The 15,137-nt window shown below is 47.3% G+C and overlaps 1 protein-coding gene across 7 annotated transcripts in view; it reads right to left on the bottom strand.

Annotated features, from left to right (window-relative positions):
• The window catches only part of DGKH (diacylglycerol kinase eta), a 210,459-nt gene extending 197,816 nt beyond the window's left edge, over nt 1-12,643 (bottom strand). For 3 of the 7 annotated variants that reach the window (XM_070471179.1, XM_070471183.1, XM_070471182.1), the window contains exons 1-2: nt 12,289-12,397; nt 5,339-5,533 (exon numbers count right to left, since the gene is read on the bottom strand). In XM_070471179.1, coding sequence (XP_070327280.1) covers nt 5,339-5,533; nt 12,289-12,348 — 255 coding nt within the window. In that variant the 5' untranslated portion in view covers nt 12,349-12,397. Of the gene's footprint in view, nt 1-5,338; nt 5,534-6,226; nt 6,310-12,288; nt 12,399-12,553 lie in introns of those variants that run through there. The other 4 variants (XM_070471180.1, XM_070471184.1, XM_070471185.1 and 1 more) reach the window with 4 other exon arrangements.
• Between the last annotated feature and the right edge of the window lie 2,494 nt (nt 12,644-15,137).

The raw sequence follows: 15,137 nt of genomic DNA, 5'->3' as shown, positions 1-15,137 counted from the left end.
CCTTACCATAAAGACATGAGTTTATTTATACATCCTTCAAGTTAAAGTAAAACCAGGTTTTAACTGAAGAATGTGGTGGTTATTTCTTTTACTGGGCAGAAAGAGATGCCCTAATACAGGTATAGTGTTGCAAAGTTCTAAATATCTTTCCAGCGTTTAGGTATGTTTTACCTAAATTTAGAAACTCATTTATGGACATTAAAATTAACTGTAAGACATATAAATGTGGAAAAAATAAGTGGGAGCATAATAAAGCAAATTCGGAAGCATTTTTGACACATGAAGCTTCATGACCTTAGCCAAGATGAGTCAAAAAGTCTTTGAGTTGGTTCCTATTTGCTTTTACCATTTGGCTTATGACAGTTGAACAGTTCTAGTCTACAGTCCTGACCAAGGTTCCTCCAGCCATTCACTGCAAAATGAAAGACTACAGTATTGATGGGCCAAGAAAAAGCTAGCCAAGTGACCTTCACACTCATGTTCAAACTTACGCTGTTCTGAGTTTGTATTAGTGCTGCTCCAGAATGTCTCACATCCAGTAAACACCTGTGAAATTCTCTACAACAGTAAATCTAAATGCAGAATCAACCTTCTCCTTGAGGCAAGCCGAAGAATTTAGGGATAATAGTCAAGGGTAAAGAGAAAGGGAGAGATCTGATGAGTTACAGCTCCCTTTAGTTTCCCCAATCAGCAGTACTTAAACTTCTGTATACAAGTGATTTATTTCCTTTGAGGAAATCGAGGCAGCCGTAAAATTATCTAGTGTTTAGCACCTGGGTAGCTAGATGAGACTACCTGAAATTCCATTTAGCTGACAGTTTGAGCTTCCCTGGTGGCTCAGAGGGTAAAGCGTCTGCCCGCAATGCAGGAGACCTGGGTTCGATCCCTGGGCCGGGAAGATCCCCTGGAGAAGGAAATGGCAACCCACTCCAGTATTGTTGCCTGGAGAATCCCATGGATGAAGGAGCCTGGAGGGCAAGAGTCCATGGGGTCATAAAGAGTTGGACACGACTGAGCAACTTCATCTTGGACTCTTGAGAATCACTGTGTGTGTACGTGTTAGCCACTCAGTCGTGTCCAATGCTTTGCAACCCTACGGACTGTAGCCCACCAGGCTCCTGTGTCCATGGAGTTCTCCGGGCAAGAATACTGGAGTGGGTTGCCATTTCCCTTCTCCAGGGGAGCTTCCCAACCTAGGGGTTGAACCCGGGTCTCCTGCACTGCAGGCAGATTCTGTACCATCTGAGACACCATAGGAAGAAAAGTGGTGAAAAACAGAGAATGAGAAAAGTAGGCGAGAGACAGCAAGGACAAAGAAACAGTAGGGAAAAAATGGGAAATGAAAAGAGGAACAAAGAGTATACAATACGGGATTGAGGAGGACACTAAAATGTACATGTGGATTTTATTAGACCATACTAATTCAAAACGCATGCCAGTCTTATTTATTCTTTACTTAAAAAGTGTATAGTATCCACTGCGAAAAAGCTGAGATTGCTGTTGTCTTAAAATAGCCCATACTTCCTTTCATAGAGAGCTGGTTAATTAAGTGATGACATAACATGCTAGGTTAAACCATATGAGATTCCCCATATGGGATCATTTTTTTCCAGCTTTATTGAGGTCTAATTGACAAGTAAAATTGGATATACTTAAAGTACTTAACATGATGATTATTTGACAGACATATATATTGTGGAATGATTACCACAATTAAGCTAATTAATATATCCATTACCTTACAGCTACCGTGTGTGTACCTGTGTGTGTGTTGAGAATACTTTGCTATTCTCTCAGCAAATTTCAAATACACGATACAGTTTTAGTACCTACAGTCACAATGCTGTACATTAAATCCCCAGAAGACTGTCCTCTTAGAGTTGAAAGCATGTACTTCTCCCCATTTTCCTTACCTCCCAGCCTTACTCTCTACCATTTTGACCTGCTGACACTGCAGTTTCACTGAGCTCAATCTGATATAAAGGAATACTTTGCCATCACCAGAAAGAATAAGGTATCTGTAGACAAACATTAGAGAAATGATCTCCATATTATATCCCCAACAAACAAGATGCACAATGTGTACAGAATGTTCTCATCAGTATTTCTAAAATACTACATATTTAAGTGTGGGTGTGGGTGTGTGTGTTAGTTGCTCAGTCATATCCACTCTTTGTGACCCCATGGACTGTAGCCTGCCAGGCTCCTCTGTCCATACAATTCTCCAGACAAGAATACTGGAGTGGGTTGCCATTCCATTCTCCGGGGGATCTTTCCAACTCAGGGATCAAACCCAAGTCTCCTGCATTGCAGGTGGACTCTTCACCATCTGAGAGACCAGGGAAGCCCATATATGTATACATACATATATTCTTTTATGTGCACAGAAATTTTCTGGAAACACACAAGGAAACTGTCAACAATTGCCTCTGAAATAGACCATGAGGTCTAGTGTGGGAGGGAGATGACTTTTCACTGGATACCGTCCTATCACCAAATATCCTCTCACACTATCTGAATGTCTTACTATATGCACACTTTACTTTTTCAATTAAGAAAAGTCTGGACACTTTCCAAATGCCACAATTAAGGTTCTTCACTAACACTCAAATTATTTAAAAGATTAACCAGCACTTACCACAAAAAAACACTTAAAATAATGTAATGACTTAAATTAGTGGTTATTTTTCACTCCAAGTTAAACATCAATCAGCTTTATGATCCTAAGGATTTTAAAGGAAACTAAAAGCGCGTTTTAATCATAATACCCATATATATGAAGCATTACATGAACACACATAATGTATACACAGTCATTCAAGAAATAATGTTCAACTCATCTGTAGGCCCTTAGTATGTGCACAAGTGCTTTCCAAAGAGACAGCATATATTAACATAAACAAACATATGTAAGTATGTGGATATAGGCACACAAATTATACATTCATGTGCCACATATACCATTCCAGACTGCTATACACCATAACTGAAGATGCTATTAGTAACCACAACCTGTCAGATCTAGTGATCCCTTGGTTTATCTTCAGGATGTATGAGCTCCTGCTGTCTAAAAAATGACTAAGGCTTGGGCTAGTCCCCGGGCCGCCTCCTCCAGGCTCTCCCATCTCACACACCTGTGCAGGGATCAATAGAGTGTCGATCTTTTTCTAGAGATCTTTTCCCTCAGCTTTTATCTGGATCATAACTGAAGACTGGAAACCAACAGTTCAATTTAGCGGTGCTCCTTCCCCCGACTGCTCTGCCTTCATCCCTGAGAATCAGTATGATAAGAGATGTTAACTGCTGAAATTTGTGGCAGATATAAACAGTCTGGAGTGGGGGATGGGGCAGGTAGGAAGGCCAAGGATCAGCAGTTTCAGCCAATTTAAGCCCTGATCGAATGTGTCCGTGTATGATAACGTTGATGAACTTGTATGCACTTGCATTAAGTGAGTATAAAAAACACAACTTCAGAAATTCAATACATTTTTGGTAATTTAAGGAACATTTCATTTAATGATCATTAATTATCCTAATCATGGCAAAACATTAGTGTTAAACATTTTTGTTAGAAAGTTAAATGGGAAGCCAACAATAAATATGCTTCTTGAATTGACTCTCAGTCTTGATATATAAGCTTTTCCCCAAATCACAGAAAATATCAAATTTAAACAGTATAATTGTAGCTATCATCGTCAGTTCAAGTATCTTTTAAATTTTAGTGGTACTCCCAACAAATTTGTTTTTTATTTTACTCGGTTCAAATTAGCAATCTCTCTAAATTTTCTTCCAAACAGTATAAACTTACTGGTCAATTTTGACATAAGTATACATGGAATTTTAACCATTTCAGGTGAATATGTAAAAACACCACTTTAAACTACCTGTCATTTTGCTGATTATCAACACAGTTTTGTGAACTTTTTAAATTAAGATTTCAAATGTTAAAGGCACTCTCTGTTAGGAAAGTCCCTATTTTATTTAGCCTTAATCTTCTAAAAATACATTAAACGCCATACCCTTAATTTATCACAGATTTTATTAAATTAAAAATGTCACTATTAAAAGCAGTTACAAGATGTGCACTTAAAAATGAAACAGTCTTTGACTCTTCACTCAGTGAAGCTTGTTCACAGTTGTGTGTGTGCTTACACATATTTATTTTAGAAAATAAGGAGGCAGGCAAGTGCAAACATGAATCCACAGGCATATAATAAAACTTCTATTTTCATATGTGGGTCCATTAACCTTAGAAAACAAGTTCTCGTAAAAATAGGTATAGAATAAACTAACTTCTGCACATGTATTTTTAAAGAGCACACAAATCTAAAAATTTTATTGGTTCCCTTTTCTAATTCCTCGTTAAAGTCGCCCAGTGATTAACAGACTCTCCACGTCATAATCTCTAAAATATGACCCAAATTTAGAATATATAAGTAATGTTTAAGTTGCAAGCATTTGAAATATATATATTATGTAAAATCAAATTAAAACTCTCAACTTGAGCCCTCACAGGTCAGTAGCACTTGCCACAGAAAGAGTAACACGGCTTGCATATCTCCATATACCACAAAGCAGTTACTTTTCAGTGTTAAAAATAACCATGCGTGTGTTGGTAGGATCTGAATACAGCACTTGGTGGAAAGCTGGGACTCGAGGTCTGCGGTTTGTGCTGCGCAGGGTACGAGCATCATTTACCGAAGGACAGCAAAGGGGCAGGCGGGGGTCACCTCCCCACCCTCCCGCTGGGGAGGGTCGGGAAGCGGCAGGCTGCTGCCCCAGGGAAGAGAAGGTGGCGAAGGCCACAGCAGCTCTGGCCGGCCTGCCTGCACTTCTCTCCCCGCTCAATGTCTCCGCAACCACTGCTCGGCAGGTAGGACCAAAAACAATAAAACACTCCTTTCTGGATTCCTGAGTGGGGACTCTGAAGAGCGTTTCGGCTTTTTCCCACGCTGCCTGGCTCCCCGGGAGCCCACCCTGGAGGCCCCAGCATTGGGGCCGGGAACAGCTCCTGCGGGCCCCGCCCCCGGCCCAGGCCCCACCCTCACCTCTGCGCCCCACGCTCCCGGGTCCAGTCCCCGCCCCCGGCCCCGCCCTCACCTCTGCGCCCCACGCTCCCAGGCTTAGGCCCCGCCCCCAGCCCAGGCCCCGCCCCCGCCCTCACTTGGGCTCCCCGAGCTCGCGGGCCCAGGCCCCGCCCCCCGGCCCAGGCCCCGCCCTCACCTCTGCGCCCCACGCTCCCGGGATCCGCCAGCGCGCTCCCCGAGCCCGGGCGCCCTCCGTCCCCTTCCCCGGCCTGCCTCCTCCCGCCTTTCTCGTTGCTCACGGCCCGCCTCACCTTGGTGCGGATCTGCCCAGAGGTGGACACTTTGCGGATCAGCTTCTGGGGTCCCTCCTGCTCCGCTTCGCTGTCGGACGAGTCGTCTCCGGGCCCCGCCGGGACAGTGGCGGGGGTGACCGTGGCGCCTGCCGCTCCTCCCGCCGCGCCCGGGGGGTGGTGCTGGCCGCCGGCCCCGGCCATCCTGTCCGACTCCTGCGGGAACACAGCCCCGCCCGGCGGGGGCGGCGATCAGGGGCCGCGCTCCGCTCGAGCGGGGCCCGGAGCCCCGCGCCGCCGCCGCCATCTTCACCCCCCAGCCTCCCGCGCCGGGGAGGGGTCGCCCGGGAGCCCCCTGAATCCCGCGCCCGGCCGGGAGCCTCCGGGACCCCGCGTCCGGCTCCGGCCCAAGCAGCGGCCGCGGCGGGGCGCCGGGGACGCGGACCCAGGCCCACCTGGGACCCCAGCGCGCCCAGCCCCGGGCGTGCTGTAGGGCTCCTGGCCCGGAATACCACCGGTGCGGGTAGCGGTGATGGGAGCGACGGAGGGGTCAAAACTACGTCCCACGTTCCCGAGGGTCTGGGTTCCCCAGGGTGAGCCGCGCAGGGCGAGAGAGGCGCGAAACCTCCGCACCCCAATTCCCGCAGGCCCGGCCGGCGGCGATGCTTCCTCCCTCCCTCGGTTCCTGGGCAACCGTGGCAAGAATGGCCCCGGGAGCAGAAAGGGAACCTGGCTTCCTGCCGGCTCCCCTGGTGCCCCTGCCACCCTCCCGAACCCAGGATCTCTGCAGAGACACTTGGGCCTCGCCGCACGGTCCCCCGAGTACAAGTCCCCTGCGGCCCCGAGATGGACGGGCGCTGCCCCTTGGTGGGTCTCCGGATCCCCCAGCCCCTCTGTGATGAAGCGTACCTCTCCCGCCTCCGCCCGGAGGTCCGGTCCCGTCGGCTCTCCCGACTGTGGCCTTCAGTTTCTGGCCCACCCCCACCCCCATCCGGCGCACACGGAAGAGAAGAGCATTTTCCGGGAGGCTCCACTCCGCTCGGAGAACTTTTCGTTCGGAAAGAGCGATCCCTTGGGCTAACAGGAAACTGGCAAGGGCGTGGAGAGCGCGCAGAAACCAGCGAGTTACACGCAGCCCGCGACGACGGCGGGCAAGAGAAAGGTCTGAGCTGAAGCGCCAACGGGGGGACTGCCTAGAAGAAAACAATGCGCCGGAGCCTTGCGAACGCCAGAGCCCAAGCACGAAAACACTGGAAGGTCCTGGGAGAGAGCCACTCCCTAACCCGGACTGGAGCGGGAGGAAATGGGATCAACAGGCGGCAGCCACCGCTCACAGCTCGTCCCCAGCGAGCTGGTGGAGCGGACGCTTGGGAAACAGCAGCCTCGCCTTGCCATGTGCACGCCTGCTGTGGGAGGGCTTCGGGGAGAAGAGACTCAAGTGACAGGTTCCTCTTGTCATCCACAGAGGATTCCAGGCCGCTGTTAAGCTGTGTGTTTAAGTAGGGCAAAAAGTCCCTGCCACACCATGGAGTCTTCACACTTCAGGAAAGCATCCAGTCTCTCTAGCGTGTTCGCGCCCTTCAAATTCATTAGAATTTTTTTCAGTTGACATGACCTTTAAGGGTCCTCCAGAATAACGGACGGGTGTTTTGCTTTTTTTTTTTTTTGCCTTTTTTTTTTTTTTTAGTTTAAATCTTACTGTCAATAATTTGATGCTGTGACAGAACTAACAGTTCTAAGAGATTTTCATAAACAATCTACAATCCCGGTACCACTGTCTAGCCACTAGGTAGATTAAATTGATTGAAATGTAAAATGTGACGGTTAGTTCAAATGTGGAACGACAGGAGATTGCTGCCAGGTATTACTAACTAGTAAAGGCTACTTCTTTGGGCTCTGTTGTCTTCTTTAGGAAGGGAAAGTAGTTGGGCAGAATAAACTTTAAGAACACTTAAGGCGCCATAAAAATGCAAGTCTGTATCTACAGAGAACATACCTCTGAGAAGGGCATTCTTTTAAAAGAAAAAAAAAAAATCAAAATAATGGCCTTTATTCGAACCCAACTGTTTGGTCACTGACAAATCCAGTGGTCTCACAAATCGAAACAGGACCTAAGTCATTGGTCTTTTGAAAGATTAAACCTAGTTCAGACCTTCTCTTTAATGTAAAGAACCTGAGGCCCAAAGTCACAAGCAGGACCGAAGTCAAAATCATGTGTCTTATTCTAATGTTCTATTCACATTACCACATCACACAACAAAAGTTGATTTGTCCGTTATCATGCTTCTGTTCACATTTAGGTTTAAAGTTTTATATAAGTAATGTTTTCCAAAATCCAGGCAGAGAGTGAAACAGAAGGGCAAGGTCCATTGTTTTATGTCCATGCCTATTCTGTGATCTTAAGAAGAGGACTGAATACACTTCTCACTCTCATTCCAACATTGATCACTTAAAAATATTAAATAAAAAAGTAAATATATATATATATAAATAGCTTCAGTGCAAAAGCTGGGCTATTAATACCTCAAAGTAAAGGCATTTATTACTTCATGAAAAATTAACCTCACAGCTACCCCTGCTTGTAACAGGGCTAACAGACTCTTGTAACAAGTTCTAAAATTTGGTTGTGACTTTGAAAGCACAGTCTTCACCCGCCAAGGTTAACTAAATGACCCCTGGTCTGCATTTTCTTTAGCACATACTTAGAGTGAAATACTGTATAAGCAAGTGAAGGAATGTCACATCATTTCCCACAAAAGGTAGCTCATGAAAGATTCTCTTTTCTCCAGTCATCTCTTCTGAGGAACTACAATCCCTAACTTAAAGTAGCTGACCCACTGGCATCTTCTCACATCTTATCTGTAAATTAGAAATTGCCAGAAGGGATATTCAATCTGTACACTGTACACCTGCAATGCACTTCACTTCCCCTAAAAATATAATAGAAATGTCAAGAGCTCAATATGTACAACCATTTTAATGTAGCTCAAAATAGCAACTAAAACAAACTTCAAATATGTGGCATATTACATTATTTCTTTAATTTATAAGATTTCCTTGAACTGTTTGCCTTACTTGGTGTTTTCAGATAATTTCTTAGATGCATCTTACATATTTATCTTAATATTATTACTTTGAAATCCTTGTTTTGAACATAATGTATCACAAACAAACTATTATAAACTTGGACATAAGCCACATAGACACTGCATTCAGAAAGAACTGGAAATAGAAGCTACCACTAAATTATGTTTAGGTGTCTACTTAAGAGGGCTTTCCGCCCCATTTAAAAAAATATATATATATATACACTAAAGATAAGTTACAGCCAGTTCTCATTCTGATACCAACCTTATAAATATTACCTATAGAGATATTTTGAATTATATTCTTATTGATCATACTTATAACAAGAGGTTTAATATCCATTTGTAGCTTTTATTAAATCCCCTATGTTCTATGGTTTTACATTAATATTATATCATAAACATGAAGTCTACAGTAGATTCTGAAGAACCGAACTACACAGGCACTTTAAAAACATGTTCTAAGACTCACGTTCCTAGTTAATGGGAGCCATATAAAGAACACTGGAGGTTGAACAGGTACAGATCTGCTTTCATGCAAACTTTAAAACAGCTTCCATAATACACTACCTATTCCGTGTTTAGAATGTAACACCAAAAGCTGCATTAAAATTCCCTTGTTATCTCAACAAAGAGGATTTTGAAATGACAGTAATCATATCAACTCCATGTACGCATGCCCATCCCTGCACCTAAGGCACACAACTTCGGTCATCTAGACTTCATACATAAACTCTCATTTATGTGTTGGCCATTTTTCCTTTGAAACTCTTCTCTCCCTAATTTTTCAGCAGTTCTGAATAGCTTCATCAGAGTCAACTAGGTAACAATCATTCGGAAATAAAAATAAATTTTAATAAGTAAAGGGTACTATAGCATCCCAGTACTGTTCAAGAGCTACTCTGTAAACACCCTCATACTCTGCTAAGTTCTGGCAAGAATTCTATTTACTTTCCCACAGGCTATTATCTACAAGGACTACTTGGCTAAATATCTTCCTGAACCCAACCTATTACCACCACCAAAGTATTTTTTAATTGGAAATTTAGGTAATGCCTGTTTCCACTGATTTGATTACATTCTAAAGCTAGCATTAAAGGAAATACACAGACACCTGAATGTTAACATTTATCTTGCAGGCCCAGTGCCCTCAATGGGGTAATGATAAGGTTAACAGTTTATTTAAATACCCTCCCTTAATTAAATAATTTCATTTCATCTCCAAGTAGAAAGACCAACCTGATGGCCAGCAGCTGCCTCACTGCTCCAGGCATGAGTACATTTCAAGCTAGAGGGGCTGTTCTCTTTACTAGTACTTAGCATCGATTCCCGACATGATGTTAACTCTTCTATCTGAATGGTTCCATGTAGAATCATATCATGTTTTGGGACTTGGCAAAAAAGACCAGAGAAAGTATATCCTTAACATGTATGCTGTTATTTACAGTAAGAAACAATGCAACAGGATCTGTGTGCTGTGAATATTTCCTGTTCGTTCCTGAATATTCCTTTTCATAAATGTAACTGAGTATACTTTTATAGTAAAGTATTAAAGTAGCCTGTATTGGAATTCAGAAAAAAAGAGATTTTAAATGACAGCAAAATGGAATCCAGGTCAAAGCAGATTTTTCAACCCAAGGTCTTTGAGGGTCAACAGACTGGGCTATGGGAACTCTGATTCCCATGAAATTTTATTAAATTTTTATATGTATGTTGCATGGGTACATCTTGGGAAGACAGTCCATAGCTTTGATTATATTCATAAGGGATCACTGATCCGAGAAAAGTTTTTGTAGGGAAATCTGTCCTTCAACATAGATTAAGCTGACATTTCCTCAGTTAGCTCCCTATGTCTGAAATAACTGACATTTACATGCATTATTTCCCCTACCTTACACGGTCATTTTTCTTGTCCACACCACTTTTCAGTAATTTGGATAACTTATCTTTTTTAAGAAGTTAAATAAGAGTGCCCTTTACTAGTTCTTAGACTTCATGTCAGACATGGACAGCCACGGGGTTTCAAATTAAATCACTGTGTCCAAAGGATCATTTTATGCCACATACATGAGATTTCTGATGATTTTCTTCTTTGAACTGTTTTCTTTTTACTCTAAAATAGTAAAATGTATGAAACAAGACATTCTGTCTACTTAAGAATGAAGGCTCTGTGATGATTTAAGGATTTGTGTCTGTGCAGTCAACTGCTACATTCAACAGTCCTAGAACATAGTAGGTGCTGGATAAAATACCTGTTGAGTAAATAAAAAGGCCCACAGACTTTAAAGAAAATAAACCTCTTTTTTTTAAAGGAGAGTTATGCAGACTGGACAAAGTGTCACAATTCACTCACATATTTCTGTTTGGGCTCTAGTTTTAAAGGCTAATAAATGAACATTTTCATTTTTGTCACTTGAAGGAAAGCAAAAATAAAACTTTTCCTGCCAAAGTAGCTGTGGCATCAGCTTCCTACAGTAAAATACTACAACTAGGCATTTTTCATTGTGATTGTTGACTCCAGGTCTGCAAGTTCATAAAGGACTTCCCAGGTAGGAAAGTTTAAAAGTAAAAAAGTTACCAAAACAGGTCACTGAATTTAGTTCTCAGGGAACTTTGACTTAAACTCCAAAACCGAACTGGATTTTGAATTTCAAGGATATTGTAATCCTCAGTAATACACACAACGTAAGAAATAAGAACAGACTGGCAAGCTAATAACATGTTCAACTTTATGAAAGCAAAGACAGCTGCAGATACAGACGGATCAGGGTTGAAGGACACTCCCGAAAGGTCGGGAAACAGACGGCAGAGAAACTTGGGCAAAGGAGCCGGTAGGGTACACACTGGGAAAGAAAAAGAACCAACCCTGGCACCTGACCTAGAAGCTCTCAACAGGCAGGGGGCCAGCCTGAGCAGATAATGCAGGAGTCCCTGGGAACATGGTGACCAGAACACCGGTGAGGCTTTTCAAAGAGGCTCAAGAATATCAACCAGGACGGAGTACCAAACATCGAGGCAGGACGCAGAGCCAAAATTCGATGCCAGGGGGAAAAGGCAGTCCACACAGGATTACAGAGCTCTGACTGAGACGGGGATTTCGGGGTAGAAACACTGGAGGGTGGTGAGGTGGTTCTGACTATCTGAGTTGCAAGAAAGAAGTTGAAAGAGTTTGAGAGAACGGATGCGAAGACCCCCTCTCCCCCGGGCTCCTGCTCGTTACCGTCGCACATACCAGGCACATGTACTGGCTACTCGGATCCCTAAAATCACCCAACCTCCGCGTTTTATGGGCGGCGAAAAACCTAGGCGAAATCAAGGTCAGCTTCCCGCTTCACCCCTAGCAAGCCCCCTTGACCCTCTAGGAAAGCCCGGGGCTTTAGCGGCGAGCCAGAGTCGGAGGCGTGGTTCCGGGCTTCAAGCCGCTATGCGCCGGGCCAGCGCGGGTCCCCGGGAACCTGCGCGCCCAGGTGATGGGCCAGGGCGCGGTCTCGGGAGGGGGGAACGCGGGTTTCCTCCGAGCCCTGCCCGCCGACCCACGGTCTGGATTTCTCCTTCCCTCCCTCCCTCCCTCTTCGCTCTAAAATCAAGTCCAAAAAAAAAAGTTGAGAAGTCGATGAAGCACGAAAATCAAACGGTGTTCCGAGGGCCGTGGTCCGCGCGGGTCGCCGGCGGCCCCCCTCGGGGAAAGCCTCGGCGGGTCGGACAAAGGGGCTCCGGGCGGCGCGCGAGGAGGAGCTGGGGCGGCGGAGGAAGCGCGGCCCCGGCTGGGAAGCAGCTGGGAACCTCATCCCGGGCCATTTCCTGAACGGAACCCGGCCCGGGCGGGAGGGAGGGGGACGCGACAGAGAAGAAGCGGGAGGGGGCGGGCGCGGGCGCTGTACCCACCGGTTCCTCCCAGGTCGGGCTGCGGGCGCCGGGCGCGGGGCGCACGTGCCGCGGCTCCATCGCGCCGGCCCGCGCCCGCCGGCCGCCCGCGGAGTGCGGACCCGGGCCCCCAGCCGCCGCCGCCGCCGCCGGGGCCGCTGGATGCGCCTCCCTCGCCGCGGTGCTCGCGGCCGCCGCCGCCCGGCTCCCAGCCACCGGCCCTCCCGCCGTCTCCGGCTTCCGCCGCGCTGCGCTCTCCCGCCCCCGCGCCGGGCCCTCCGTCCACCTCCTCGTCCTCCGCGGTCCAGCGCCGCGCGATCCGCTCCCCGCCGCCGCCGCCGCCGCCTCCCGCGGCCGCGGAGTCCGCCTCCCGCGCCTTCCTCCGCCCCCGGCTCCCTCCCCTTTTCCTCCCCGCTCCCCGCCCCGCCTCCTCCCCGCCGCCCCCTCCTCCCGGCGGGCGGCCCGGGGCGCACGTGACCCCCCCGGCCGGCCTTATAAGGCGCGGAACCGAAAGCCGCCGCCGGGTGGTGAGGGGCGCCGGGCGGCCTCGGGGACGCGAGCGGCCTCCCCCCCGGGACCGGGCGCCGAGCCGCCGCCGCGCGCGCGCGGGAAGAGCGGCGGGGAAGAGAGGGGAAAGCCCAGCTTGGCCGGACGCTGCGCTGGCGATGGGAGCGGTAGCTACCGCGCGTCCCCGGAGTCGCCTCCACCGCCCCTGTCCCCACGTCTCCCTCTCCCGGTGCCCGCAACCCGCGCCCGCCTCCCTTCCCACGCCGGCGGCCCGCGCGCGGGCGCCTCCCCTCCTCCGGGCGCTGAGGCTTGAACCGAATCGCTTTGGACGGTAACCGACTTCGACAGAGCGAGGGAGATCATTGCATTCCAGAGCCGCTCTTGAACCAGCTGCGCCAGGGATGGTTTATGCTTTGTGACACTAAGAAGCCTTGCAGATGGGTTAGCATCTGCGAGAGGGGTTCAGCCTCAGGGAGTACTTTTTTTGTTTTTTGTTTGTTTGTTTGTTTATGCCTTTTTAGTGATTAACGGTTTCAAGGAAAGAAACCCGGCTCCGGAGTGGATCTGCCTTCCAATTAGATTGCTGCCTTCAAATTACGGAAAGGGACTGGCTCGCAGTGAGCGCTCAATAAATGACATGTCGCCTGGTCCCAACCTTTGAAAACAACCTTTCAAACAGCGTTTCTGATCCTCTTACGGGCATCGGAGACGGTTTCAGTCTATTTCCAACCCGAGAATGGCTTTGTTATTGTTCAGTGCCTAAGTCGTGTCTGACTGTTTGCGATCCCCACAGACTGCAGGACGCCAGTTTCTCTGTCCTGTTGGAGTTTGCTCAGATTCACGTCCATTGAGTCCGTGCTGCTATCTAACCATTTCATCCTCCGCGCTCCCTTCTCTGTTTGCCTTCAGCCTTTCCCACCATCAGGGTCTTTTCCAATGAGTCGGGATGGCTTTTCACGTATTCCCTCACATGGACTTTCAGGCTCCTTCTATCCGCATCTTCCCAGGCCCTTCATCATGTAAAACATATAGGCACATTGTAAAAACAAACTGAAAAGTTCAAAACACTCCTTGATCCAGTCTGGGTCCTCCAGTCCCCAGCTCCTCACAGCCAAGCTCTCTGGGAGGTAAATGCCTGTTTTTATTATTCTTACAACCCTTTCTTCATCTACCACTCATTCTTTCCTGCAGCGGATCTCCGTGCCCACTATTCTTCCAAGGCAACTCTGACAAAGGTCACCCGTGCCTTTCAAACTTCCCTGACCCATTCGGTTGTTTCCCTGCCCCCCCACCACCATTCGCTTCTTATTTAATGTATCTGCAATATTTGTCACTGGAGGCCAGACTTTTGTCCTTGAAACTATCTCTCGCATTGGCCACTGTGACACTTGCGTTTCCTGTTCGCTAAGCGTCTTTCTTGAGCTTGGCCCCTTTGTCATCTTTGACATGCTGGAATGCTACAATAGCCTGTTTTTTGGTCTGTTTCTAATGCTATCTGGTCTATCCAGACCCATCCATGACCAACCACCAATCAATGTGCTAGCAACTCATAACCTGTCCAGCCTACCCTAGATCTCCAGTCTGTAAAGCCAGTTTCTTATCAGAAACATCTACCCAGACGGCCCACTGGCCTTCAGCTCAGCTTGACTAAAAGGGAAGTTAACTTTCCTGCCAGTTGCCCATTCTCCCTGGTCTCACTCCTAGTAAACATCTCCACAGTCTGCCTCGTTAACCAAAGGAGAAACCTGAAGTTGTCCCAGGCTCCCCTTCTCTTCCCCTATCGCCCCCTTGGGAGACCAGCCATTCCTGTCCATCACCTTCCGTCCATTTCACTGCTCCTGTTGCGTTTGGGGTCCTTTCTTTCAAGCCCCTGAAACATTGCATTGCTTTCCTCTTTAGTCTCACTGCTGCTAAGCTGCTCACACCTCTACCCCTGCCATCTCTCACCTTGTGGCTAAAATTAGCTGTCTAAAATACAAAACCTAGCAAGTCATTTCCTGGAGGAACACTTTAAATACCTCCCCATTGTGTGTAGGATGAAGTTCCAATATCTTAGCCAGCATCTGTTTCTCCAGTCTCATCAAACTTTGTGAGATCATGAATGCAGTTCCCTATCAGGCCACTTACTGTGTTGTTGTTGTTATATCTTCTTCTTGGATTGATTCCTTTTTCTATGTACATAAAATTTGATTTGTTTTTAGCTGTGCTGGGTCTTCGTCACTGCTCAGGCTTTTATCTCTGTTGCGGTACACAGGCTTCTCATTGCAGTGGCCTCTCTTGTTGCGGAGCGTCGGCTCTAGAATGCACGGGTTTCAATCCTGCGGCTCCTGGGCTCTAGAGCACGGGTTCAATAGCTGTGGCAC

Source organism: Odocoileus virginianus, chromosome 8, assembly GCF_023699985.2.
Source record: "Odocoileus virginianus isolate 20LAN1187 ecotype Illinois chromosome 8, Ovbor_1.2, whole genome shotgun sequence".
NCBI classification, from domain to species: Eukaryota; Metazoa; Chordata; class Mammalia; order Artiodactyla; family Cervidae; genus Odocoileus; species Odocoileus virginianus.
Note: the sequence above shows the minus strand (reverse complement) of the source record. Positions and strands in the feature narration are given on the sequence as shown.